General features: G+C 50.8%; 2 protein-coding genes across 4 annotated transcripts; both read right to left on the minus strand.

The window, feature by feature from the left end:
• Positions 1–1,288: 1,288 nt before the first annotated feature.
• Positions 1,289–4,095, minus strand: LOC128823302 (centromere/kinetochore protein zw10 homolog). 3 transcript variants are annotated; one of them, XR_008441722.1, is made up of 3 exons: positions 3,818–4,095; positions 2,370–2,471; positions 1,289–1,779 (listed from the first exon to the last, which is right to left on the minus strand). XR_008441722.1 is itself a non-coding variant. In XM_054005542.1 (2 exons), exons 1-2 carry the CDS (start codon positions 3,899–3,901, stop codon positions 2,274–2,276), a joined length of 282 nt encoding a protein of 93 aa, XP_053861517.1. In that variant the 5' UTR covers positions 3,902–4,095; the 3' UTR covers positions 2,262–2,273. The 3 variants fall into 3 exon arrangements, 1 of the variants encoding a protein (XP_053861517.1); XR_008441723.1 differs by lacking the exon at positions 1,289–1,779 and having other exon boundaries at positions 2,262–2,471; positions 3,186–4,095; XM_054005542.1 differs by lacking the exon at positions 1,289–1,779 and having other exon boundaries at positions 2,262–2,471.
• A 7,004-nt stretch (positions 4,096–11,099) lies between these two features.
• LOC128823285 (G protein-activated inward rectifier potassium channel 4-like) lies at positions 11,100–27,333 on the minus strand. Its single transcript, XM_054005509.1, has 4 exons — positions 27,299–27,333; positions 18,091–18,364; positions 14,845–16,099; positions 11,100–12,437 (listed from the first exon to the last, which is right to left on the minus strand). The coding sequence occupies exons 2-4, from the start codon at positions 18,304–18,306 to the stop codon at positions 12,070–12,072; spliced, it is 1,839 nt and encodes a 612-aa protein (XP_053861484.1). The 5' UTR covers positions 18,307–18,364; positions 27,299–27,333; the 3' UTR covers positions 11,100–12,069.
• Positions 27,334–27,649: the final 316 nt, after the last annotated feature.

Consider the following 27,649-nt stretch of genomic DNA (forward strand, 5'->3'; position numbering starts at 1 on the left):
TTGAACCTTGCTCTCTCACCTGGCAAGTGAATGCTCTAAGTGCTGGGCTAGGAGGTATTCCCATGGGCTGGCTCCCTCAGTGTTTCCTATTGAAGGTGGGCCAATGTCATTAGGTAATTAAATAGTCACTGGGCCCCTCTTACATTGTGAATCCGTCTGTGGTACAGTGGTTTGGCTGCCTGCCTTTAGAAAAGGGCAGATGCCGGTTCAAATCCCCTTTATGCTCCCTGAGAAGGGATTTGCAGGTTGATTGCCTCCCTCTCAACCGAATGGCCTAAGTGCCTGGCTAGGAGGTAGTGGGCTGAGGAGTCTCGCTCAGTCTTTTCTGTGAAGGTAGGACCCATTCAGTAAGTATTACATGAGAATTGGGCCAGGCCCTCTGCATGATTCCCACTGTAGTCCTGTGGTCTGGCTACTCCTCTAAGAACCAAAGAGGTGCTGGTTCAAATCCCTTCCCTGACACAGCATGGGTGTCTCAATTTCTTACCGCTCAAGCCTTCCACTTTGACTATATATTAACCGGAGCAAGGTAAGTTTTCATGTCCCTCTATGGTACGGGGGTTAGGGTACTCGCTTGGATTGTGAGTGACCCTGGTTCAACTCCCCGCTTGGGGGGACAGGAGGGCCCCTCTGGGGTGTGAGAGGAGGCCCCTCCTAGCTCAGCAAGAGGCCTGTCACAGGGCCTCTTGCTCTTTTAATTAAAGGGGCTTTGCTGCTGAGCAGTAAAACCCCCTCTCTCTCTTGTCCACCATGATCAGGATACACGCCCAGGTTGTGGCAGACCCCAGGGCACTCCCCTGCTCTTTTGAGGGGTGTGAACTGGGGGCCGCCACCTCCTGGGGAGAGTCACTGGTGAGCGATCCCTGTCCGAATCCCCTCTCCGGCCCAAGAAGACAATGGCCTCTTGAGAAAGAGAGGGGGTTCGGACAAGGATGGCCCACCCTAAAGGACGGTCGCCTAGGAGGCAGGAAATCCCTGTGCAAATCCCTGCCGAACAAGCAGCTGGGGGATTTGAACCAGGATCTCCCACAACCCAGGCGAGTATCCTAACCACTGGACAAGAGAGTGAGGGTTGCTGTGAGGCTGGCCCAGAGCACATTTAACTAAAGTGGAAGAGCTTCAACCAGCAAGAGGAGAGCAAGCCCATCCCTATTCCCCAAAGTGGAAGGCACAGGGACCACAGCAGACTTGAACCCCCATTTCTCACAGGCTAAGCCCATAGCCTAACCACTGGGCTACCGAGAGACTCTGAATAAAGTGCTGGCCTAAACAGCACTTAATTAAAGTGGAACAACTTCCACCGGCAAGGGAGATGAAACCCCCCATAGCTCAGGGGACGCGCAGGAAGATTCCATTTGACAACCATCCAACGTCCTTCTTAACGCAAGCCGAGGGGAGATTTGAACGCCCCTTACGCACAGCCCAAGCATGGGGCTAATCCATTGCACGAGAGCAGGAGGACTGTAGCAGCCTTTGCCCAAACACTAGTTGTTTAATATGGATCAGCTGCAACAGGCAAAAGCAGCGAGGCTGCCCCTCACGCTACACCAGAGAACACACCTGGGCTGCTGGAGATGCCTCCTTAGAGGTCTTGGCAACAGGCAGGTTTGACGGCTCCCTCCGTCTTTTCAACTCATGCCGAGCCACTGTCACTACATATTAACTGGGACAGAGCTCCGTAGTGGGGATACATTTGTCCTGGACTCTTCTTTGCCTGGCATGTCACCCTGGGGATGGCTCTGCTCCTTCAGTCTGTCCCTTGCTTTGCTCCTAGTGGCTCTGTTTAAAGAACAGACAAAAAGCTGAATCAGTTCCCTGCTCTGGGACGGGAGATTCTCTCAGATCACAAGGGTGAATACTGTTGCTAATTTGGAAGCAAGAATAAAATCCTGTTACAGAAGGTTGGTTTGGGGGTTTTTTGGGTAAAGAATGGAAATGGAGGTCGATGGTCATCTCTGAAGCTCTGTGTAACCGGAGATCAATAGAAATATTTGCATTCAAATCAGAGAAATGAGCTGTTTTCATCCTAGGAAGATTGTGGAATCTCTGTCATTGGAGTGTTTTTAAGAACAGATTGGACAAACACCTATCTGGGATGGTCTAGATAATACTTGGCCCTGCCTCAGTGCAGGGAACTGGATGAGATGACCTACTGAGGTCTCTTCCAGTCCTACATTTCTATGATTCGGTAATCACACACAAACAAGTTTCAGCTCTAAGATTACAGAGCTCTTTTTAAAAACATGATCTGAATAGAGATAGAAGAGTCATGATTATTTATTCACTATGGAGACCCAGGAAGAGGTCTGTGGAACAAAGTACAGAAACACTTTGCCATCTGAAGCCATTTTCCCAGCCTCCTTCCTCACCTCTTGCAGCTGTTTCAGCACACTCAGAACCAACGAGTCTCGCTCCAGCTGCTGCTTCAGTTCAGTAAATTCCGCAATGGCCACGTTCAGATCTTGCCGGACCTAGAACAGCAGCACAGACATCAAGCCTTCAGCAGTTCATTTACAGTAACCGAAGGCTAGGAGAGCCATTTCTATTTCAAAAGTAACACCGACATGACAACACCAGCGTGCTGCCTGAAACGTACCTACCTCCCAAAGTTACAAACAACACCTACGGTTATTATAACTGAAACAAATTAGAAGGAAAAAAGGTTTTATTTCCTAAGTGTATTTACCTAGTGCAGGTGACAGAAATGTGTATATATTCAGTTTCTGTCTTTGAATGAAATTCCAGAGTGCCTTTAACAGTTCTCTACTTTTAAATGAGATAAATGTCAATTTGAACTCAGCCAAAAGTACAGTTTAACTATACATTTTAAAAGCTTCCATAGGCATGCAAAATCAATAGATGTGTTCCCCTTTTTAAAAAAAAGATCCCCAAACTGTTAAATAAAGAAACAAACAAACAAACAATCTCTTGCACTGTTTGTACCTTAAATACTGCAGCACTAGGAACCCAAAGCTGAAATTGACTACAGACAAGTGTAACTGATGTCACTGATTGTTATTGTATACTCTGAGAAACATAAAGATTCTTTCACTTTTAACATAGCATAACTAGTATCAGATGTAAAAGTTATTTTCACATCGTATGATTTTTGAGTTGATCACTCTCCATTGCGAAGAAAAAATCCAGATTTATATCCCACCTGCATTAGAGCCTTTCTAACTTACCTTTCAAAGCCAGAGTGGCAAGGCAGAATTAGTCCAGGGGGATAGAAAGGACGACACACACAAAAAATATAAGGAGGCCACGGGAAGGACAGTCTTGCAATCAATATGCAGAAAATCTGGGCTCAATTCCAAGCTCTGCACAGAATCTCCTGTGCCATAGGACTCTTTGTGGCTTTTTACAGATCCAGACTAAGACGGCTACCCCTCGGATACTTAGCCAAGGTCATTCCACTTCTTTGTGCCACAGTTTCCCCATCAGCAAAATAAGAATGATTCCTCCCTATCTCAATGCGGTGAGGCTTAGAAGATAAATGCATTAATATACTTGAGGGGCTCCGAAACTACTGTGATGAGCACCACGGAAAACCATTCAGCTACATAATGACTGAATAAGCTACAGCCCGCCCTTTATTTCGATCCCAGGTCTGATACATCATACATCGGTATGTTTCAGTCAAGGGCACTCTTTATAAGAGGCGGCGATTCATCCTGGAATCCTTAGCCAAGATCCTCCTCCCCTGCCTTCCTGGCCAGCATGCTCATGGCTGCACATCAGTGGAGTTGCACTGCTTTGGGATGATGCAGGATGAAAGCTGCTAGATACAGATAAAGTGAAACCGCTGCTGCGTCACCTCATTTTCCATCCTGGATTTCAGTTGGTCGATGTTGCTGGACAGACTGTCCACTTGTGACACCAAGTCCTCAGCGCTCTGCATGCTGGGGAGGAACTCGTTGTACTTCTTGTTAATCGTGTTGCAGACTTCGCCCTAGGTAGACGGGATGGACTCGGGATCAGAAAAACAAACACCCATAGAAACAACAAGGAGTCTGGTGGCACCTTAAAGACTAACAGATTTATTTGGGCATAAGCTTTCGTGAGTAAAAACCTCACTTCTTCGGATGCATAGAGTGAAAGTTACAGATGCAGGCATTATATACAGACACATGGAGAGCAGGGAGTTACTTCACAAGTGGAGAACCAGTGTTGACAGGGCCAATTCAATCAGGGTGGATGTAGTCCACTCCCAATAATAGATGAGGAGGTGTCAATTCCAGGAGAGGAAAAGCTGCTTCTGTAGTGAGCCAGCCACTCCCAGTCCCTATTCAAGCCCAGATTAATGGTGTTGAATTTGCAAATGAATTTTAGTTCTGCTGTTTCTCTTTGAAGTCTGTTTCTGAAGTTTTTTTGTTCAATGATAGTGACTTTTAAATCTGTAATAGAATGACCAGGGAGATTGAAGTGTTCACTTACTGGCTTATGTATGTTACCATTCCTGATGTCCGATTTGTGTCCATTTATTCTTTTGCGGAGGGACTGTCCCGTTTGGCCAATGTACATGGCAGAGGGGCATTGCTGGCACATGATGGCATATATGACATTGGAGGATGTGCAGGTGAATGAGCCCCTGATGGTGTGGCTGATGTGGTTGGGTCCTCTGATGCTGTTGCCAGAGTAGATATGGGGACAGAGTAGGCAACGAGGTTTGCTACAGGGATAGGTTCCTGGGTTGGTGTTTCTGTGGTGTGGTGTGTAGTTGCTGGTGAGTATTTGCTTCAGGTTGGGGGGTTGTCTGTAAGCGAGGACCGGCCCGCCTCCCAAGGTCTGTGAGAGTGAGGGATCATTTTCCAGGATAGGTTGTAGATCGTGGATAATGCGCTGGAGAGGTTTTAGCTGGGGGCTGTATGTGATGGCCAGTGGTGTTCTGTTATTGTCCTTGTTGGGCCTGTCCTGCAGTAAGTGATTTCTGGGTACCCGTCTTGCTCTGTCAATCTGTTTCCTCACTTCCCCAGGTGGGTATTGTAGTTTTACGAATGCATGATAAAGATCTTGTAGGTGTTTGTCTCTGTCTGAGGGGTTGGAGCAAATTCGGTTGTATCTTAGGGCTTGGCTGTAGACAATGGATCGTGTGATGTGTCTTGGATGGAAGCTGGAGGCATGTAAGTACGTATAGCGGTCAGTAGGTTTCCGGTATAGGGTGGTGGTTATGTGACCATCAATTATTTGTACTGTAGTGTCCAGGAAGTGGATCTCTTGTGTGGACTGGTCCAGGCTGAAGTTGATGGTGGGGTGGAAATTGTTGAAGTCCAGGTGGAATTCTTCAAGGGCCTCCTTTCCGTGGGTCCATATGATGAAGATGTCATCAATATAGCGCAAGTAGAGGAGGGGCATTAGGGGACGAGAGCTGAGGAAGCGTTGTTCTAAGTCAGCCATAAAAATGTTGGCATACTGTGGGGCCATGCGAGTACCCATAGCAGTGCCACTGACTTGAAGGTATAAGTTGTCCCCAAATCTGAAGTGGTTGTGGGTGAGGACAAAGTCACAAAGCTCAGCCACCAGGCTTGCTGTGGCCTCATCAGGGATACTGTTCCTGACAGCTTGTAGTCCATCCTCATGTGGAATATTGGTATAAAGCGCTTCTACATCCATGGTGGCCAGGATGGTGTTTTCAGGAAGAACATCAATGCATTGTAGTTTCCTTAGGAAGTCGGTGGTGTCTCGAAGATAGCTGGGAGTGCTGGTAGCATAGGGTCTGAGGAGAGAGTCCAAATAGCCAGATAATCCTGCTGTCAGAGTGCCAATGCCTGAGATGATGGGGCGTCCAGGGTTTCCGGGTTTATGGATCTTGGGTAGCAGATAGAATACCCCTGGTCGGGGTTCTGCGGGTGTGTCCATGTAGATTTGTTCCCGTACTGTAGCTGGGAGTTTCTTGAGCAGATGGTGTAGTTTCTTTTGGTATTCCTCAGTGGGATCAGAGGATAGTGGCCTGTAGAATGTGGTCTTGGAGAGTTGCCTGGCAGCCTCCTGTTCATAATCTGACCTGTTCATTATGACTACAGCACCTCCTTTGTCAGCCCCTTTGATGATAATGTCAGAGTTGTTTCTGAGGCCCATAGGGTTGCCAACTCGGACTGAAGCTATTCCGGGAGATATTTTTCCCCAACATGACGTCACGTCATGTTCTTAAAACAGCCTATTAAAACCTCCCGGGTTGCTTTCAGTAGTCACCAAGAGATTGATGCCGATTGTGGGAGACTCCAGGCCAATCCTGGAGGGTTGGCAACCCTAAACTCCCACAGAGAGACACCCCAAGGCCGTGGCCACGGGGCCAAAGCCTCCCGCCCCCATCGCAGCCCGAGACGGTTGAGACGGGCCGACTGATTTCGCGGGTAGCGGGACCGAGCAAGTAGCGCCAAGGGAACGTCTCACAGGCCGGGGGGAGCAGCACGGACCCCCCCATCGCTGACACGCTGCACACACGAGCGGGACCCCCCAGCGCCTCCTGCACCGGCCCTGCGTTCCCCGCCCCCCAGCGCCCGGGGCCCCCCACGCCAGTGCCCCCCCCACTCACCCCCCGCCCCCCTTCTCCGCCCCCCCGACAGCCTTTCTCACCCGCCTGAACGTACTGCCCCCCGCCCCTCCCCCAGCGCCCCCTCATCCCCCGGCCCGAGGGGGACTGGGCAACCCTGGGCACCCAGCGCCCGGCCAACCCCTCCTCAGCGGCCCGCCACCGCGCGGCACCACGGGAAAGCGAGTCCGCCCGCCCCGTACTGCGGGACGCCTATTCCCAGGCACGTGTGTGAGGAGCCCCGGGTGGGACTACAACTCCCAGAGTGCAGCACGCAGGGCGGGCCTACGAGCTGCGGCGTGGGACAGATCTATTTCGAACGTCTTGCTGTTTCCCCGCCATTCCATTGGTCCGCAGCCGCCGAGCGCGTGAACGAGCTCCCCGTCTGATTGGTCCGCTGCCGCGGGGCGGGGAATATAAACCGGGACCCCCAGACCTGCTGCCTCTCGGCCGGGGGGACCCGGGGCTGCCGCTGGGCCGCGCAGCGAAGGCGGTAAGTGGGTCGGGCGGGCGGGGGAGGGGCCCGGGCCGGGGGTGCCGCGGGCCAGCTGGGGCTAGAACGCCGGAGCCGCCCAGAGGCTGCGGGGAGGGGGGCTCGGGAGAAGGATCTGGGGGGGCTCGAGCAGGGGGGGCTGGCTCTCGGGGGGCGGGGGGGGCTGGTGCCGGAGCGGGGATTGGGGGTGGGATGCTCGGGCGGGGGGGGAAGAGGGGCTGGCTCTCGGGCGGGAGGCCTGGTGCCGGGGCGGGGATTGGGGGCTGGCTCTCGGGCAGGGGGGAGTTGGGCTGGTGCCATATGAGGGAAGGGGGGGGCTTCCTCTAGTGCCTGCTGGGAGGTGGCCGCTGCAAAGGGGAAAGGCCCCTTTGGCGGCTTCTGGAAAGCTGTCTGTGCCGGGGGAGCGCTTAACACCTGCTCCAGAGGCTGCCCCCAGCCAGCTCTACTCCTGCTTTGCACCCGAGACACCCACTCACCTGTCTTCTCTGCAGGAGGGGGCAGAGACCTGAATGTTTGCTTCCTTTCCTCTTGCTTGAAAGCTTATGCTCTAATAAATTTGTTAGTCTCTAAGGTGCCACAAGTACTCCTGTTCTTTTTGCGGATACAGACTAACAAGGCTGCTACTCTGAAACCTGGAGGGGATTGGCTCTCCTGGGGGATCTCCATGGGAAATGCATCTGACTTACTGTGGGACCTTCCAGACAAACTTTACTTTCCTGTCAATTTCTCACTTTGTTCCAAAAAGCAAAACCAAGGAATAAATAGTTTTGAAGGGTCTTAAGTTTTCCCATAAAAGCTTCCACTTAAACACAAGTGTTGGATTTTTCTGTTGGGGAGAGGGGGTGGAAGAGAAGCTTGTAGCAAAATTTCCAACCTGTGACAGTGTGGTGATTTTCCCATTGTTTATGAGGTTCTGAGTTGGAGGTTTTGGTGCTTGATTTAAAATCCCTCCCAGCTGCTTGGCCAACCTCCTTGAGAACACTGTCCCCCTGGATCTCCAGCATGGGTCAGGGAAGCCATGTTCTGAGACATCAAACTCTAGAGCAGATATCCTTGACTGCAGCTTGCAAGTAGCTCTTTGCAGCACCTATTACAACAAGGATTTAATCACTCAGGATGCTTTTCTTATATTAATTTGCACAAAGCCATTGATGTTGCTGTGAACATATAAAACTAAAGCTTTCCCTTGTCATAATGTTTAAATATGAATCTGTAGTAAATGAAACAATTAATTCACCCCACTGGGGCATGTTTGGGATAATTATTGCTAATTTGGCTTCTGAACCACTCAGGTCTGAGTATTGCTGCTCTAGAGTTAAACTTTTGAGGCTATGGGTATACCCTACAAGTGAAGGATGTAGGATTTTCCACAGGTAACCTTTACATGCTGGTTCCCCTCAGCCTCTAGGAGAGAACTGTGCCATGGGCTGATGGGATGCCAGGGATGGGGTGGGGGAGACTTGCCAGAGCAGTGTAGCTGGAGAGACTTGGTGTGTGGTGGTAGATTGTTGAGCAAAGAGCATAAGCCTCCTACCCTGCAAGGCCATCAGGAAGATAGGTGGCAGGTGGCTCCAGTAAATGGACCTTCCCAAAGTCAGACCTAATTAAACATGAGGCTGCAGGAGTTGGAAGCCTCAGGGCTGAAGGGATTTCTGTGATCAAGCAGAGGTAGATCTACTGCAGCTCTTTAAACAGCTGCAAAGCTCTCTACGAAAGTGATCTCCTAGGATAACAATGAGCTGTTCTCCCTTTCCCACCTCCTCTGGTGTTCGTGATATAGCTACAATTAAATGCCTGCTCTTCAGAGCAGACACTTTATGGTTTATCCCCCACCATTGTAGCAACACCCTCCCTGTTTGGGTGCAGTATAAATGACTATCCCTTTGGGATTTCTGGGGGAGAGTTCAGTATTTTTCTTGTAAGTGGCTAAGCCTGTACTGTTCTTTCCTTTCTGCTTGCACAAAGCCACCAGCATCTAAGGAAACTACACTGCTAGCCTCTAAACTCAAAGGGCTGTGCCTGCACCATGCTTATTAACACAGCTGTCTAGTAGGATTCAGGGGGGGCAAGCTGCAAGAGGCCTGTACCTCAGTAATCCAAAACTATGATGGCTTAGAGCTAAGGCCCATGTGACCTACCAGCACTGGCCTGGTCCTCTGCAGAACATCCTGAAAGGGAGAATAGGCCCTGCACCCATGTGGTAAAGATAGAAATATAGCTAACATTCACCCTTCTTCAGACTCACTTCTCTCTGGGAGGTGAAGCAACACAGCTGTGGAGGAAAAGTTTGCATTTTAACCTGCTGCTGTCCTCAGCTGCTCCTACACACAATAGGAGCTAATCCATTAACCAGTGTGAAATAATGTGATGACCATTCCCAGTTAATTTGTTCCTTTTGTCTTCTCCTTCCATCACTACACTGGAGGTGTTGCTTGTAGTAAGGATTAGCCCTTTTAAGCCTGTGATTTATACATAGATGCAAAAATGGGTTTATAAACTGCCTTTCAAAAGTAGTGAGGCCTACCAAGTCTTTAACCTGCATTTTATCTGCTCCCCTACACTTCTATCAGTAAAGCAATAATACACAGCTGGTGGGAGTATATTATTCAGGTGGAATGGGAGCTGAATGGGGGATTAGCTAAAGAGAGCCAGCTGACCACTGGCTAGACTCTGCACTGATTGTAGCTGTATCACAGACTGGCAATTCTTTTCCTATAGACTTCAGTACAATTAAATACTAAAAACAGCTCAAAGTAAACCTGGGATCAGTGAGTGGTAAATGGGGTTCTTTTTGGCTGATTGCATAATATTTGATCTAATCACAACAAGGAACATATGACTGAGATAATACCCTTCGCAATCATTTTATGAAATAGCAGCAAAGGAAACAGATTAACCCACTTTCCATGCTGTTATGTGACTGCAGGGAACTCTCCTGAGAACAGCTGTCAGTTTCCCTCCTCTGCATTTCTGCTTTGCACTGGATGCAGGAGAGGCAGAGAGTTAAGCTGGACAGCTGCCCGTGACCCTCCTGCGTTTACCAGACTGAGTGTGCAGAGAGGCCAAGTATCTCAGACCGGACAAGCAGCAGCAGGCAAGCCCAGCTGCTTTGCCTTCCCACACTGCTTGGAGGGGGAAGTCACCAGTCTTAATGCTGCAGTCAGCCGTCTTTCTCACATGCTTTGGGCATGTAAGATTTTATCAGCAGGTATCTTTGTCTCCCCTGAACTTTCATTAAATAACTGGTAGGAGAATCTCCCATCCCTGTATTCTAGCAGCAGGATCACCCCCAGCTGAAGAACAGTCTACAGCCCTACCTGCAAAGCAATAGACAAAGTTGGGCAGCTGATGGCCTTCCCTATTGGCTTTATACATTTGGCCTGAACAGCCAGATTGTTAATAAACAAGATGAAAAATATAACCTCATTCCCACGGATAATATAAGATCAAGGACCTGGAGATGGAAGGGGCAATGCAGATGAATTTTCTCCTTTTTAATTCACTGGAGGGGGAAAATCCTGTTGCTATTAATAGATGGAGGGAAAGGCTAGAAGATGCTTCCCATGGATCTTTGAGTTTGGGAGTTGGGGTTGTGCACAGAGTTGATCACCAGCAAATTCACAATGCTGGTGAAAGGTGTCAGATTGTAGTGTGGGAGCCTAACAGGTTCTGGTTATTCCTAGAATGCTGCACCATGCACAGCAGCTACAGAAGCACTTCTCCTCTCCCCCACAAAGCCCTGAGGCCATGCCCCAGCCTGTTCACCCCTAAGCATGGGAGTGAGGGATCACAGGCCAAATCCTCCAAGCTCTTTACACACCTAACTCCTGTTAATTTCAGTGGGAGTTAGGTGCCTAATATTTTCGAGCACCTGGGCTCAGATCTGAAACAATATCCAACTGGTAAAAGGCTCCGGTTCCCATTCTCAGCCCCCTGCACAGGCAGTGGCCCTGTAGACTGGGCAGGAACCCGCCCGCATATGCAAACACATACATGCCCAGTGCTTATACACACTCACAAACGCTGCTCTCTAGGGGTTTCAGAGATTTTAATCACCCGCTGAATTTTGTTTTTCCGTGACCTTATTACAAAAGATTTAGCAAAAATAATTCCACTTAGCTGCAGCTCGACCTGGAGACGCGGGATGTGTTGAGAGGTTAGGGACAGCGGTCAGAGGATGCAGAGAAGGAGGGGGGAGGGATACACCGTACAGAGAGAGAGTTCCATATGGCACTGTCAGTAGGAGAAACTTCCACGGGAGTGCCCGAGCTGCGTCTGGGGGAAGCACCAGCTCCGGGTACCTACAGTCCATGAAGGACGTGGCATGGTGGCAGGAGAACGTGTGAAACCAAAAGGGCTGCACAAACCCTAAAGTGCCTGATGTGGACATAATGGGAACCAGAGACTGTGGAGAGGGGTTCCCTGTCCCCCTCCAAGCGGCACTCCCTGGGGTGTCTGAAGGTGGGATTGTTAATTCTTGTGTCATGTGACCCACACCCACACATGGGAGCTCTCGGTCACTCTCTGCTACAGCCCTTGAGCTAGCAGAGCTGGCCATTTAGCACAGGCCGTAAGATCTACAGGTCTCAAGTTGATCTCTGCTGCTTATGACCTACCCCGGGGTAACACCTTATACGCACAGGGAAGGTGACATTTCCTCCACATAACAGTCAATGGCTGATGAGCCTCCAGGCTGTGTGGCCCAAGCCCTTGTTCCACATTTCCCTGGTCCCTTACCCCAGCCTGGAGAAGGGAGCTACAGGGGTCTCTAACCCCACCGCCTCCTCCATAGGAAGGTAGCATCAACTACCTTTATTGGAGAAAGAGAGAGAGAGAGAGAGCACAATGGCTCCACCACAGAGCTCACTGGTGAAGACCTCAATGCACGCTCAGGTTGGCCGGAGAGCAGCAGTGCATCTTTCCCCTTGCCTCTCCCCCTGCTTGCACCAGGGACATCTCCGGATGCAAAGCAGCAGCACTCGTACTTGGGGCAGACAAGTGGCTGCACTGGGGTGTCTCCTGTCACTCTGTGTTGGGGAGGAGCTCAGATACCGATCTGGCTCTGGAACTCAGCACTCATTTCCTCCTCCGTGATGTTGGGGATGCCCAGCCTGGCCAGGGTTTCCTCACTGGGACTCTCATCCTGCAGGACATCGTTCAGCTCGGCTGAGAAGCAGGGATGCACCAGGTGGTCCCAGTACAAGCTCAGGGTGGACTGGTCCTGACGTTCTATCTCCTTCAGTTCGTACATCTCCTTGGCGCTGGCTGCTGGGGTCTGCACCTCAAATGTCTTCTCAAACCTGCTGTAGTCTACTCGAAAGGCTCCTTTCTCCAGGGTCATGCAGGGCTCGAACCGATATCCCCAAAGGATCTCGTCCTCTATGTAAGAGGTCCGGGCTTGACATGTCATTCCTACAGTGAGAAAGAAGCACATGCAGTCAGGACCATTAATTGGGCAGGTTGTATTGCAAAAAGGGATACAGAAAGGATTCATGGGCAGAAGACAACTGCTGACTAATGGGGTCAGGAGGTAACTTTGCCTGGGGACAGGTCATCCCATAGCTGCAGGGTTTCTTGCACCTTCCTCTGAGCCAGCTGGTACTGGTGAGTGTTAGACTCAGGATATGGGACTAGGTTAAACCCTGGGTCTGAACAACCTGGCAATTCCCATGTGCCTGGTCAGCCGCTGAAGGGTAAGTCTCCTGTGCTGAATGGGTATTTGCGCAGTTACTGAGGCACGTGAAATGGATATTTAGGTTCAGACAAGCACAGTTGGGAGAGCCAGATAAATACCTGTATTAGAAAGGAGCAGACAGTGCTAATCTGTGCACCAAAACCAGGACATTTAACCTAGACTGGACAATATATTGATAAATATACAGTAAGAACCCAGACCTGTGCTGGTTCCCAGGGCTATGGGCTAGATGAAACCAAATCTGCTCTGTCTGTGATTCTAGGCCAGCAGGGCTCTCTTCTCAGCCCAAAGTTTGACCTATCCTAGGATTGCTGTCTGACTCACGTAGACTGACGGTAGCTATTGAGTTTTCCATATACATGTTTGTCTCCCCAATGTTTCACCATGAAATGAGGCTAGAAAGAACTCTATCTGGAGGATAGACTGTAGGGAACAATCGTGCACTGGTCCCTGGTAGCGACTAGATCAGTTACACACTGGGAGGAACTTTGGGGAATGCCTGATCAATACTGTGTCTCCAGATTGCAAGGGGTGATTTCCTTGCCCCTGATAGAGGTAGCAAGGAACTAGGTCTGCAAATGGTTCTGTTGTCCCTGCTAGAGAAGATTCATCCGGGGGCCTCAAAATAGTACTTGTGAAGCACCAATATTTTTGCCTTTGGAATGGGCCAAACTGCTTTATAAGGCGGCAGGTTTTCCCAAACTTTCCCTCTGGGGGAGGAGACCCCCAGGTCCCTCTACCGCCCCATCCCCATCTTGCACAAGTTTGAACACTGGATGGGAACTGGCAGCTCATGTTTTTAAATCACCATTTTTCTGACTCTAGGAAAGCCGTGTCCGTTTCGCTAAATTTTCATTCTGAAAATAACCCCCCAAAAAACATTCAGGAAAAAAAAATAAAAAAGTTTGGTTTTGACATTTTCAAAATGAAACATCTCCCAGCTTTTCAGTTAAAAGGAAATTTCAAAACAAAAAGTTGCTTTGAATTTATTTTTGTTTAAAAAAATTAAAACATTTAAAAATGCTCAGAATCAAACAGACATTTACTGGTGGGTCAAATGTTTGACCCGAAATGATTTTTTTTTTTTTTAATTCTTTGAATCATTGAAAATTTTTTAAAGGTTAATTTTTGGGCTGACCTGAAATGATGTTTCACCTTTTCAAAACTGTCAGTGAACCAAAATATCTGTTTTTTGCCCAGCTCCACCTAGAAGGCGAATGGGCATTTCCTGCAGTACCACCTGCACCATCTCTTTTCAGGACAGCCTGTATCCCAACTACTCTTTTCCCACTCTCCCGGGATGGTGCCAAGGCTCAGTGTAACGTGTGGGATCCAAGTCCGCCCACCTGCCCTGTGTGGGCGGGAGAAGCCGTTGGTGCCAACGGCTGCCTGGGTGGTTGGTTTTGCATGTCTTTCAAACACACAAAATCCATGACTCAGCTCAGTATGTTAAGCAACTGTTTAGGGGAACGCAGGGATGGAGATAACCAAGCTAAGTTCGTGTCATGCCGCATCCCACCTCACTGCAGCAGGGGGACAGACCATCTAGGCTGGTACCCCACACCCTCCACCTCAGTACAACAGACCAAGAGAGCAACGAGTGTGGGATCTAATCTGTGGGACTAGGTCAGGTGACTGGGCCATTTAGTCTGATATGGCACCTCCTGTTGGAGCAGATCACACTGCCGGGCCCTCTAGCCCCCTGCCCCGCCAGCTGTCTCTCTGAGCAAGACACCAATGTCCTGCTGCCCCAGATCACAGCAACGGGTTAATAATACTCATCACCTCTCAGCTCTCCATCTTCAACACACTTACAGACCCTACAGACATCACCCCCCGAACCCAGTCTGTGAGGCAGGGAAGTCTCATTGTCCTGAGCGGGGAGCTGAGGAGGAGAGATTCAGAGACTTGTCTGAGGACACGGAGGGAGGGAGTATTAGAACGGAGTGTCCTGCCAGTGCTGCACCCTGACTCCTGTGGTGGCCATTATCTGATAGTTTGGGAAAGGAAGGAAACCCAATCACAGCGCCCCTGGGTCTAGTAATATGGAGCAGCCCCTGAGTGGGGTGAGGATAACACCTTCCCAAGCCCACCTGGGGTCTGCGTACCCTCCTCAGCACCCACCTGTGGCTTCCACGATGCCCTCCAGGATCACAATGATCTCAAACTGCTCCCTCTTCAGCGACTCTGCTGTCATTTCCCAGAAGGGGCTGTGGTCATTGATGACATGGCAGATGATCTGTGGCTCCACCAAGAAGAGCCTGTCCTCCCCTGTGTCATAGCCCAGGTTCAGCTCCGACTGCTCCAAGGGGATGAACTCCCCTTCCTTGGTTTGTCTGGATTTGATCAGTTTGGCCCTTATTTTCGCATCCACCATGTGGCTGTCCCGGAGGTCGCCGATGCGGAACATCAGGCAGAGTTTCTCATCCCGGTGGGAGACAACGCACTTCTTGCTGAATATTAAGGTCTGGGCGCGCTTCTTGGGCCTGGAGATCTTGACGAACATGCATCCCACCATGAGGGCATCTATCATGGACCCAACGATGGACTGGGCCATCAGCAAAATGACGCCCTCAGTGCAATCGGCTGTCACAATCCGGGAGCCATAACCAATGGTCCTTTGACTTTCCACGGAGAAAAGTAAGGCAGATATGAAATTGTCCACATTCTCGATGCAAGGCTTCCACTCCGGGTCTCCTATGTGGTTGACGTCATCCCTAATCCAGGCATCGAAGAAGTAGATGATGCCAAAGACCACCCAGGTGACGATGTAGCACATCATGAAGACAAAGAGGAACCAGCGGTACTTGAGGTCCACAATGGTGGTGAAAATGTCCGACAGGAACCTCTTCTTTTCCTGGATGCGGCCCAGATTCACCTGGCACTTGCCCATTTTGGTCACATAGCGCTGCCGCTGCTGCTTGTTGGCGGAGCTGAACTGCCGATCGTCGTCCATGAGCTTGCAGCGCCGGTTCTGAGGTTTCTCTGAGGGGGTCACGGAGACAATGCTCCGGGTGGGCGTTTTTTTCCGTGCTGAGTTGGGGATGTTGGGCACACTGAGAGCATGCCGTGGGTACCACCGGGTGTTGATGTCCCGGAGTGGAGGCAGGGGATCATTGCGCGATGCCCGGCGGTACTTGGGCAAATCTTCAGTGTTGATGGAGACGCTGGGCCGGTGCTTCATGGGTACCACCGCACCTGTGCTGGTCTGCTCCACCATACTGAGTCTCCTCTGAAGGACTGATCTGTCATTGGGGATGTTTGAGCCACAGGAGTGGGGCACAAAGTTTGACATCGGGGCATTTTTCTTTTCAACCGCAGGGTCTGTTTGCTGTTGGCTCTCTTCTGATAGGCCCATGGGGATGACCATCATTTCAGGCTGCAAGGGGAAAAGAACCAATCAAGAGAAATGCACCTGTTTTCCCTCCCATCCTTAGTCTGTCTGGTCTATTTAAACCTTAAGCTCTTCATGTGTATGGTACAGCACAATGGGGCCCCAATCACAGCTTGGCCACTAGGTGCTACTTTAAACACACACAATTATTAATACACGTCTATCCCGATATAACGCAACCTGATATAACACAGTAAAGCAGCGCTCCAGGGGGACAGGGCTGCGCACTACGGCGGATCAAAGCAAGTTTGATATAACGCGGCTTCACCTATAACGCGGTAAGATTTTTTGGCTCCCGAGGACAGCGTTCTATCGGGGTAGAGGTGTACTGATAGCAGACTGAGTCCCCAGCCCTCACCATGAGAGAGTTAAATAAAAGCCTCATCTCTGTGATAAAGCCTTTCCCACCCCAGTAGCAGCATCTGTGCAGGAACAACCAATGACTGAGGAGACTAGAGGGATGGGAAGTAGGAAGCAAGAGGTAAAGAAGGAAGGAGGGAAAACTTCAAAAAACAACACTTAGATACCTCTTAGCTGATCTATATATGTCCAGGGTAGCATTAATGGGTATTATACATATGGTATTAATACCATATGCATTAGATAGATACGTTAGACAGATTTAAGAGTTGAGAAGTTACGTTAGCTGAATCTATTATTCTCTCTCTACAGTTCTGTTCACCCATGATGTCAGGTATCCCACAGCACTTTGCAAAGCTGAAGTCAGTTTTGGCATTAGAAAATAGGAAGCCTGTCAAGGCCAAGACACATGAATAGTATGTCCTAGCACAGGTTGGGAGTATCTCTGCACCCAATTGGTTTCCAAGGATCATATGAACTGGAACCATAAACTCCCTGAACATTAAATCTCACCAAATGAGGGTCAATCCATCCTCATCATCATATCCACTCATTATAATCCACACCCGAACATAGCCACATTATGAACTTCATACCCTCATATCTCAATGTCTGTACTTTTACCCCCAATCGGGGATATTGCAGATTATGTATTCCTCATGCCACCTTATCTTAAACCAAACTTTGCACCCTCGATAATCTGTATGTTATTCCCTGATAACCAGAAACATCTATGCTCAAACTCTCTTCACTATTTTTTTTTAACATCTTAATAAAATTTTTAAATCTGTTCCAAAGCAGAGATAAGAAAAGTGCAGCACAAAAGAACAAGTTAAGGAAGTGTTGCCACCTGGTGGGTTGGATTTTAGTGATGGGTAGAAAATGGTGTAACTTGAAAAATCATACTGTAGATACTATTAGCTGAAATACCTATCTTTGAAGCACATCTTTTGCAAGATAAGAATTGCTTTCTGGAAGGAGGGTATGTATGTCTCCTTGTCACATTGTACTGCGTTGTCTCTAGCCAAGAAATTTGGCTATTTTGGTCCCTTGAACATTTTTAAGAATGAACTGCAAGTGTAGCCAAACAATTGGCTCCACCTTTTAGTCAATATACCATGGTCCTGGCTGCAGCTGATATTATCTGTATGGCGCCTTTCAGCCAAAGGGCTTTGCAAACACATGTACCTATCTAGCATTGCTGAAATGCAGCCCCCGTTTGGGAGCAACATGGCGGCTGTTTTCCAGCTGCCCAGCAGCATGGGACAGGAAGTACAGAAGAAGAATCCTGGATCTATTTGACACTGGGCTGGAGGTTGGGGGTAAAGCGAGCGAGGCAGAATGAAATCACCCATGATTGGAGCTAACACACCCCTCAGGTGTGTCAAGAACCTCTCAGCTAAAGGATCTGGGGAGAACATTGTCCCCAGCTGGGCTGGGCTGTCCCATTGTCTACCTTCCTAGCGATGTGGGTACAAGAGTGATCAGGACTCAGCAGGATTGTTGTGGGAGATGGGGTGGGGCAAGATTTCTTCGTTGCTTGCATCAGGCTGGGCTGCATGTCAAACGGAGGTGCCCAGCCTCGCCATGTCCTTTAATGATGGGAGCAGCCTTACCTTCTGAGGGAAGGCACCATATCTGCTGGTGTCCGTCGGGGGCCGGGGCAGGTAGGCAAGCATGTGCTTGGCGGTGGGAGTCTGCACGGGGGGGATGGAGTTCCTCCGGCTCCGAGGCTCCTCGTACTTCAGCCGGCAGCCGCCGATGTTGTTGCGGACACAGAGCCCATTGTCCTGCTGCAGCTCCATGCTGCTGCTGGCGATGGGCAGCACCATGGCTGATCGGGGGCCGGGGCGCTACCCCAGGGCTTTGCACCTTCTCCGGTGGGGAGTCCTGCTGGGTGAGAACAAAGAGGGGGGTGATTTTAACGAGTGAGTGGGCAAGTTCAGTACCAAAAGCCAGCTCACTGTCAATGGGGCTGGGGTCCGCATTCCAGACAGTAGTACATGTACCCCATTCAGATTCAGGGTAGAGGGGAGCCAGCCTGGCTTGGCAGAGCCCAGGCGCTCACCTCTGAGCATGGCTTAGTGCTGCAGACACACCCCTGTCCCGCTGACCGGAGCTGGGTGCATTGGGGGGATATAACAAAGGCTGTCCTCGGTCCCTTGAGGCAGCCTGCTCTCAGACAGACTCCAGAGAAGCCCCTGAACTTGCAGAGGCTGAATAGAGTCTGAACCCAGCATTCCTGAGCTGGGGGGAAGTTCAGCTGACCTGTCTGTCTCTAGCTAGCTGCTTCTGTTGCCCTTGTCACTGCAATATCTAAGTGCCCCACAGATATCAATGGGTTTATCCTTGCATCCCCCCTCCAAGAGAGGGATCATTGTCCCCATTTTGCAGATATGGAACTGAGGCCCAGAGAGAATAAGTGACTTGCCCAAGGTCACACACGGAGTGTGTGGCAGAGCTGGGACATAAATCCATGTCTTCTGTGTCCCAGTCACTTGTTCCAATTGCTAGACCACAGTCTCTTGATCTGGAAATTGCTGAATATCTCCTGATAATCACTACAAGAGACGGAAGCATGGGTGCCCTGAGATCCCTTAGAGGGGCTTGATTTTCAGATGGTAGGCAGCCTTCACCCCTTTCTGAAAAACAGGCACAGAGAGGCTAAGTGACTTGCCCAAGGTCACACAAGAAGGCTGTGGCAGGACAGGGATGGGAATCCAGGTCTCCAGGCAAATGCCCTAACCCCTTCCTCTCTAAGGGAAACAGTTATAGCCAATTTCAGGGCTTGTCTAGCCTAGGGAAATTTGCACCAATGTAACTATAATGCTGTAGCTATACCAGTGCAAAACCCTAACGAAGACACTTCACACGGAGCTTCGGCACATCCACACGGGAGGCTGGCACTGATTTAACTACAGCAGGGCACCCCCCTCCCAAGATAGACAAGGGGAGCAGCTCCTCAGTGACTGAGGAGCCCAAGTCCCAGGAGCCTAGAAGCCTACGTCCAGTGACTTTCAGACAGACTCCTGGTACATCTACCCTCCCAGTGCTCCAGTGGCACAGCTGCAGCTCCATCCCTGGGGTGTAGAGACGTATGACAGCCACGGGAGGGGTTTTCCCTTCACTGTAGTGAATCCACCCCCTTGAGAGGCGGCAGTGAGGTGGACAGAAGAATTCTGCCATCGACCGAGCTGAGTCTGATTGGTCGATCTCACTACGCCGCACAGGGCACGTGACATTTTTCCCAGCCCTGAGCGACGTAGCGAGGACGAGCCAAGTTTTAGGTGTAGACCAGGCCTCAGGCTTCTAGGGGACATCTACACTGCAAAAAACAAAACAACAAAATGCGACAGCACGTCTCAGAGCCCAGTTCAACTGACTTGGGCCCAGGCTCCAGGGCTAAAAGTAGCGTGTAGGCATTCCCGCTTGGGCTGGACCCCAGGCTCTGAAAGCCAGCAAGGGCCGGAGGACTCTGAGCCTGAGCTCCAGCCCAAGTGGCAACATCTACACGGCTATGTTTAGCCCCCTAACGCGAGCCTTGCAAGTCTGAGCCAGTTGACCCGGGCTCTGAAACTTGTTGCTGTGAGTCGTTTTTTTGCAGTGTCGACACAGGTGCCCAACTCACTTTTGAAAATGGGATTTAAGTGCCTCAGTCCCTTAGATCCTTTTGCAAATGTTACCCTGGGCCTTACCCAGTCTCTATGACTGGGGAGCCCTGACACGTCCCCCTCACCTTCCTCTGCACATGTGCTAAGGCTGCGGAGCTAAAAGCACTCCAAAAGGCCTCAATGAAATTCACCAGTAGTTCGCCCCTCGTGCTGCCGCCCAGTATTAATAACACAGAGCATCTGTCCTGAACTCTGAGGGAGTAAGCCAAGTCCCAGATGAACTGCGGACTTTTCATTAGCACACAAGCAGCACCTTGCGCAAGATCCAGACACAATCTGGCGGGGGGGAGGACACAACGTGAGGGTTGGAGGTGGATTAACAAAGCAAGACATAAATCCCCAGCAAATCAGTCCCCCGAGCTTGTCATTCTGCATGATTGCTTCGGCGGAGGGAAAAAAAGGGACAGGCCATTCACTAATGACAGCCCCGCTATTTGCCCAAAGCCATAAGGTTAAAAAAAAGAAGGGTTTCATTGATAGATCTCTAAATCCTTTGCCAGCGTTAGTGACGTCAATAGAGCCACAGCGCTTTGTCTTGAGATCACGTTTCACTCACTCCCAAAAGTTGTATTTATTTTAACAGAGGTTTTCATAGAAAGGGAAGCTGGACGCAGCCCAAACTGCTACTTAGAAATACAAACAGCACCAAGGAGAGCAAGACAAATGTCACAGCGGGCAGGTCACAATGACTTTGGTGCTTGGTTCTGGGTGAGAACGGCAGGGTTTGCTTACATTTCCTCCCACCCGGAAGCCTGCCATCTACAGAAGCGTGTTTGTTAGAACCAGTTTGTTTTAAATCCAGATCTACCTAACATGGGCCGTAGCAGAGTGGTTCTCAACCTCCTCTATCCGTCTATGGTTCGCATACGGCACCAATTCCTGTGGTATCTGAGCACTTCACAACCTTTCCTGTGTGAGGCAAAGAGGTACTACACCCCGGCGAGGGAGAGAAATGCTTTTATCCCCATTTTAGCCATAGGAAACCGAGATACAGAAAGACTAAGTGACTCGCCCTATACAGTGGGGATCCCATCCATGATCAGGGCCTCGATTTGCTACCTTAGTACAAATCATCAAAGAATGACAGTTATTGCTATTAGTAATAAAAACACTTAGCACTTAACAGGAACACCACCATGGACCTAGCAGAGCTCTCTCCACACGGTGTTTCCAAACTGTCCTTGGAACATTTGCTAATTGCCAAGCGTATTGGTGTTTCAAGTCCCTCCCAATCCTCCCGGTTTCTGACATCCCCCCTCCCCTCCTCATTGCCAGGTCTTCAGGATTAGGGGTAGGGCTGTGCGGAGAACTCTACTGGCAGCCTCCAAGCTGTGCCTGGCAAACATTCACCAAGGGCCAGGGCCAACCACCTCCCCAGGAGCCGCAAATCCCCCATTGTTAGTTCTTCAGGGCTCCATCCCATCAGCAGCGCTGCCAGGGGAGCCTCAGTTCAAAGGCACCGAAGAACAGACATGAGAGTCTGGCCCCCAGGTGGCTCTGTGGATTTGGGTCTGGCTTTGAACCTTGTGTTGGGGATCCCCCCCACCCCTGCCAGAAAAGTGTGTTAAGATAATGGATTTACGGCAGAGCTGGGGCACAGAGTTTGGGGTGAGAGGCTGGGGGGTTTCAGTGCAATACCAGATGGCTAAGCCAATTATGTGACATAACAGCATTGCACAAGCTATCAAAGCAGGAGGCGACTGCCTCCCTGGGTGCTTACTGTCCTGCCGAGGCAAGCTGGCCTTCCCCAGGAGCTGCTCTCGGGTCTGCGGGAGGTGGAGAGTGGGCAGAGTCTGGCAGTGGGTAGTTTGGCCCAGGCTTTGCCCTGCTTTGATTCTAGTCCGTAAACTAATTCACGTGATGTTTGTAGGTACAGGCCTCAAAGCAGAGCACTCCCATCCTGCAGTGATGGGCACTGACACACAAACCACGCTAGACAGGGTTGGGTGCAGGTAAAACGGCGTGGAGCACGGCTTAATAAGCAAGCTCCTGATGTGAAAGACATGGCCAACAAATATCCCCGAGTCCTTTCTCTCTCTCACTGTTTGCCCATCTCTGGACGTGGGTGGGAGGAAGTCTCTCAGGCTTTGGGGTGGGTAGTTTACCTCAGAAATAATTATCGTCCTTAACTATTCCCCTCTTCCAGGCCACAGTGGCCAGCTGAGAACAGACATGTGCAAGCGTGGCACACACATCACTTGAAAATGTGCCTCTCCCGCTTGGAAAGGTCACGCTCTAGGGGTCAGAGTGGCAACTGACTGCACTGCCAAGGAGGTAATTTTCTTGTAGAAAATTCACCTTTTAGGGCTGTCAGAGAAGGCAGCATGGCCTAGTGGACAGAGCACTGGACTGGAAGTCAGGAGACCTCACCTCTAATCCTGCCACTGACCGACTGTGTGATCTTGGACCAATCACTTCACCTCTCTGTGCCTCTGTTTCCCCTGCCTCCATTAGTCTATTTAGACAGTAAGCTCTTTAGACCTGGCAATCTGTTTTGTACAACACCTAGCTCATCAGTGCTTTGAGGTGCTGCTGTAATCCAAGGGCTTGTCTGGACAAACAGTCAGTGCGTGGTAAGCTAGGATGTAAATCTGCAGTGCACCGGCCTGTTGCATGCTAGCAGTTCATGTGAACCCTGCCACCGCACAGTAATAGTTCCCGCTTTGAAAAGAGAGTAGGTCAATGCACACTAGGGGACTGTTAGTGCGTGGCAGCAGGGTCCACACAGACCGTGCGCGGCAGGCTAGAGCACTTCACATTGAAACCCAGCTTGTGGAGCACTAACTGTTCAAGCGATACTGCCCATCCAGCTCTAACGTGTAGCAGAGGATTACAGCTAACACAGTGTTACCAGTTTTAAATTTCACTTGTGCACGCAACGAGGTCAATGACCTGTAGAACACAGTAGATGCTCTGAACTAGACAGACCTGTGTTGCCTCCCTTGAGGGAGTCCACCACGTCACCAACTGAGCACCAGGCCAAACCCGGCTTAACCTCCCAGATACACCCCATTACTGAGGCCATGAAACACTGGTCGATGTGGGTCTCCTGATTCACACTGATGTGTTACCTACCAGGGACTGATCTCACTGAGCTCCTGGTCTCTACCCACCCAGAGAGCCAGAGGCCATCGTAACCTTGGGTCTCCATACTGGGTGGGAGGGGGCCCAGGGCAAGGTGATTTCCCTGCCTCTGATCGGGTCACCCTCTCCCTGGCTGGATCACCCATGCTGGACAGGACTAAGCTGGAATGACCCAGAGTTTGCACCGCATGTCAGGGGGTTAATAAGAAATTCCCTGGTGGGAGAAGTGCTGATCCCACTACGATGGCAATAGCCTGCTACCCTCCCTGGACCACGCAGTCTCTAGACTCAAAGTATTTTCCCAGAGGAAGATATAAATATGTCCAGCAAAATGGATCCTGACTATAAATCCCTTTGGTGAGAGGCGCTGCCTCCTCCTGTTTGAGTGGAGGCCCCTGAGCTCCCTTCTGGAACACACTCCCCTCATGGGACGGGGGCTTGTCCCAGGCGGAGGGGGAATGCTTTGCGAGAGCCCCTGGCCCAAACGCTGGTGGCAGGGAGCTGTGCCTGGCAGTGGAGGTTGCAGGTCAGGGCACAGACTCACTGGCATGGTAGCTTAGCCCCGTCTGGAGCAGAGGCTCCTACTCTGTCATGCCACATGGTGATACCAGTCCTGCCTGCCAGAGAACCAGCGAGCCCACAGGGAAATTCAAACCAAGCCAGAGGGCAGAGAACATGAGGCCATAACTACCTGTGTGTCTAGGGCCTGACATGAGCCCATTTCCTTGTAGGGCCTGAGCTCCTTGCAATCATTCATGTATTCATCCTCCCAAGGCCCCTATGAAGTAGGACAGGGCTATTATCTGCATGGTTTGGATGGGGAACCGTGGCACAGAGAGGCTAAGTGACATGTCCCAGGTCCCACAGGCAGTCTGTGGCAAAGCTGTGCAGATCTCCTGAGAGTCACAGGCACAGGAGCTAAAGGCAGTGGGTATAGAAAAGGCCAAAGGCAGCAAAAGGGCTGAGAGGGGATCAGGAGAAAATTCTACCTACACGGGAGGTTTATGTGGCGGGCATCTCCAAACAGCAAAGCGGTGTGAGGGGAGAAACATCCCAGGTTGGCAATGCCAGATGGGAAGGGCCACCTCACGGTGAGGACACAGGCATCTGCTCTCCCACCCTGCCAGCAGCCAGGCAGCACTGGCAAACAATTGGCTTGAGCCACGGACTGTTGTGTTCTCTGCTGTGGCAAAGGGAGACCTCAGCAGCACCCATCTTCCTTGTTCCTATCACCGCAAGCCTGAGAAGGCCCAGGCCCAGCTCCAAACAGCACCTCAGCCTCTGAACATTTACCAGCTAGCGTTAGAGAACTGGGCTGGGTTGGGAGCGGCTTCCCCTCGGCCAAGACCCTGGGAGCCTGGCTGTGCTAGCCTCATCTGGGACTTGCTCTTCGCCCCACTCACTGAATGAAGAAAGAGCTCAGCTCAGTTTCCCTGCCCCATCAGTCACTCCTGGCTGTAAAGTAACATTCACAAGATTCACCGTCCCCTGCTTACGCTTGAGAAGGCAAGTTGGAGTCCCAACACCCTCCCCCCCACATCTCCTTGCTGAGAATGGTCATCTCAGCATTGTGCTTCAAATCCAATCCGTCCCACTCGGCCCCAATCAGCTTTGAGCTCCTCTCTTTCACAGTCAGCTCAGCTGTTTCAGGTTTAATCCCAGCAAGGCAGATATTACCAAATGCCAAGTTCCTGGAAATCCGCCCTGGAAAGTGAGGCAGCAAAACGCCAAGCCGTGCTCAGGTGGGAGAAGGGCTCGGCTGTACCCCCAGCATTAGCTGGTTTCTCTGTAGTGCCCCAAACCAGTTACCATCATGATCAGCTTCAGACACAAAGAGGGGAACTGGAACTGGACTTGCAGCGTGAAAAGGGACAGAGCCCTTCTGCTCAGACTCACATACAGAGCAGCTGTGCGTCTGGCTGTTAGAATGTCCCCTCTGGCTCTTTGCCGTGTTGGTCCCAGGATCTTGGAGAGACAAGGTAGCTCATATCTTTTACTGGCCCAACTTCTGTTGGTGAAAGAGACATGCTTTCAAGCTGAGACAGAGCTGAAGGAGAGCTCTGTGTGGGCCTGAGTTACCAAGTGTTCAGGGACTTGCAAGCTTATTCATGGGGTCCCTGAAAGGAGACAGAGCCCCCCAGCCACCTCCAAAGCCAAGGACACTCCAGCAGAGCAATGGGCAGACAGGGCTAGCGTCATTGGTCATTTTCTTTAGACTGTACGCAGAGAGTGGGTCTTCTTTGGGATTTGGAAAATGCCCGCTACACTTTAAACAGCTACTGTCATCGTATGGCAGAGCAGCCAGCCTGTCTCCTCTCCACACGATTAGCCTGGCTCCTGGCTACTAATGAAAGTCCTTCCCCACTGCTGCTTGGCTAGTGTGCTGTTGGGTTCTACATACAGTCATTTAGCGAGGCGTTCGAAACCAGAAAATGGTCCATCTAGCTCTGTCTTGTCTCAACAGTGGCCAGTACCAGCAGACCCCGGGGAGAAACGCTTTCCTGTTCCCAGGTTTTGACTGTCTATAGTAAATCTCTAGCCCTCATTAAGATCTGGATACATCACAATCATTAATATATCACAACACCCTTCTGCGGTAGGGAAGTGCTATCACCCCCATTTTACAGATGGGAAACTGAGGCAGAGAAAGGCTGAGTGACTTGCCCAAGATGACACAGGAAGTCTGTGGCAGGGCAGACAATTGAACCTGGATCTGCTGAGTCCCAGGCTAGCACCCTTCCAATTCCTCTGAGATGCTGATCAGTTTATGCCCTGAAGCATGAGGATTGATAGCCCCTGTACATTTCCATCCCAGCTAGGGGCAGATTTACTTTGAGTTGCTATTTAAAATTCTTCCAAGGGTCAGAGTCACCCCACTGGTGGAAACCCAAGGTTGGTAGGGAGCTGGGGTTGTTTTCCCTCCAGCCATGTTCTGTCATTCCAATGTGGATGGACTGGGCCCAAATATATATTTGGGGAAGGATTCTAGGCCACATATAACATGGGCCACGAGACACATTTCAAACCTCGTAAGAAAGGAAGAAACTTGCCACACGAACTCAGTCTGTACTTTAAGCTGCTATTTAGGGAAGTGCCAGGGAATTGCACCCAGGTTCTAACGACTGCCACTAATGCAATTGCCCAGTATCCACCTGTCCTGGCAGGACAGAAGCAGCAAGCTCTGTTCAGCCCTTGGTCTTGCCCACTATATACTAAACTAAGTGGTGAGCTACAAGTTGCTTGGGACCAAGCCAAGTTCACCAACCTGCGGAGTATTTCAGAGCCCACAAGGCCAGCCCCTAAGCTCCAACAGCATATCTTGACTCAATGCTGCCTATGACCTGGGTCCTATAGCCTCTACCTGGCAGGGAATCAGCTGGGATTACAGGGGAGGTGTCCCCGCACTGCACCCCACGGAAGCCAGGCACTCACTGGTCACTCAGACAGTCAAGGAATGCAGTGCTGCAGGTGGAAATGGCCAAACGGGGGAATTTTTGGTTTTGCTCCTCGATGTGGTTTTGAGTTAGGGCAGTTTGGGCCCCAGATTGCAGGGGTGGGGTGACTCTGCCTCTGATCTCCCTCCAGGCAGCAGCCAGCTGCAGTTTAGTCTAGCTGCCCATCAGTTAGAGACAATCCACGTTCCCTCCAGCACTGCAGAGAGGCCAGACTGGCTGACACTGGAGACACTGGTGTCTGAAAAGCCTTTTGTGTAAGTGTCTCCCAGGGTGATGCCATCGGCTTAACAACATCCCTGCTGCACAGGGCCATGCAAACCACTCTGTCTTGCCTAGCGGACCCCACTTCCATGCATCATCTTCCTCTGGCCGACACTTAGCGCCCCGAATGCTTTGTGCAGCTCCCTTCCCCAGACTCCCATTGCAGAACGGACTCATGTTACAGATCTGCTTGAGTTTTCCTAACAGAGGTCAGCTCAGGCATTCGTCCTGGCACCTTCTCCTTGGGACAAATCCCCCCAGACTGGTGTTAGCTAAGAGGACCCCTACAGTAACCATGCAATAGCAGCGCAGAGCCCACAGCCTGCAGACTTCGTGGGAAGCAATGCACCTACCTCATCTTTCCAACTGAGTGCCCTGCCAGGGCAGGAACAGGCGAGCCCAAGGTGTGCAACCCCTCTCCTTCCAGCCGACTCTCCCACCGACTTTCCCGACGCAATCTGGAGCCTCGTCACTGGGCTGGGGCCAGCCTAAGGTTTGGAATCCCATCCGCCTCCACGCATCTTCCCATCAGTTCTGGATGCAAATCCTCTCGCAGCGCGCAGGGTAAGGGAGCTCGGCGTCAGCTTCCAATCCCATTCTGGGAGAAGAAGGTCACCCGTTAATCTGTCTCAATGACACGCAGAATTACCTCAAGATGATTTAATCAAGAAGGCTTGGGCAAGGAGGAGACATGCTGCCTGGGG

Source organism: Malaclemys terrapin, chromosome 15, assembly GCF_027887155.1.
Source record: "Malaclemys terrapin pileata isolate rMalTer1 chromosome 15, rMalTer1.hap1, whole genome shotgun sequence".
NCBI classification, from domain to species: domain Eukaryota; kingdom Metazoa; phylum Chordata; order Testudines; family Emydidae; genus Malaclemys; species Malaclemys terrapin.

Coding starts and splice junctions, on each gene's coding strand:
- LOC128823302 (XM_054005542.1), bottom strand. CDS start 3,901: ATGCAGAGCGCTGAGGACTTGGTGTCACAAGTGGACAGTCTGTCCAGC. Junction 2,472..3,817: donor AATCCAGGATGGAAAATGAG/GTGACGCAGCAG, acceptor CTGCTGTTCTAG/GTCCGGCAAGATCTGAACGT.
- LOC128823285 (XM_054005509.1), bottom strand. CDS start 18,306: ATGGTGCTGCCCATCGCCAGCAGCAGCATGGAGCTGCAGCAGGACAAT. Junction 16,100..18,090: donor ATGGTGCCTTCCCTCAGAAG/GTAAGGCTGCTC, acceptor TTCCCCTTGCAG/CCTGAAATGATGGTCATCCC. Junction 12,438..14,844: donor GGGCATCGTGGAAGCCACAG/GTGGGTGCTGAG, acceptor TTCTCACTGTAG/GAATGACATGTCAAGCCCGG.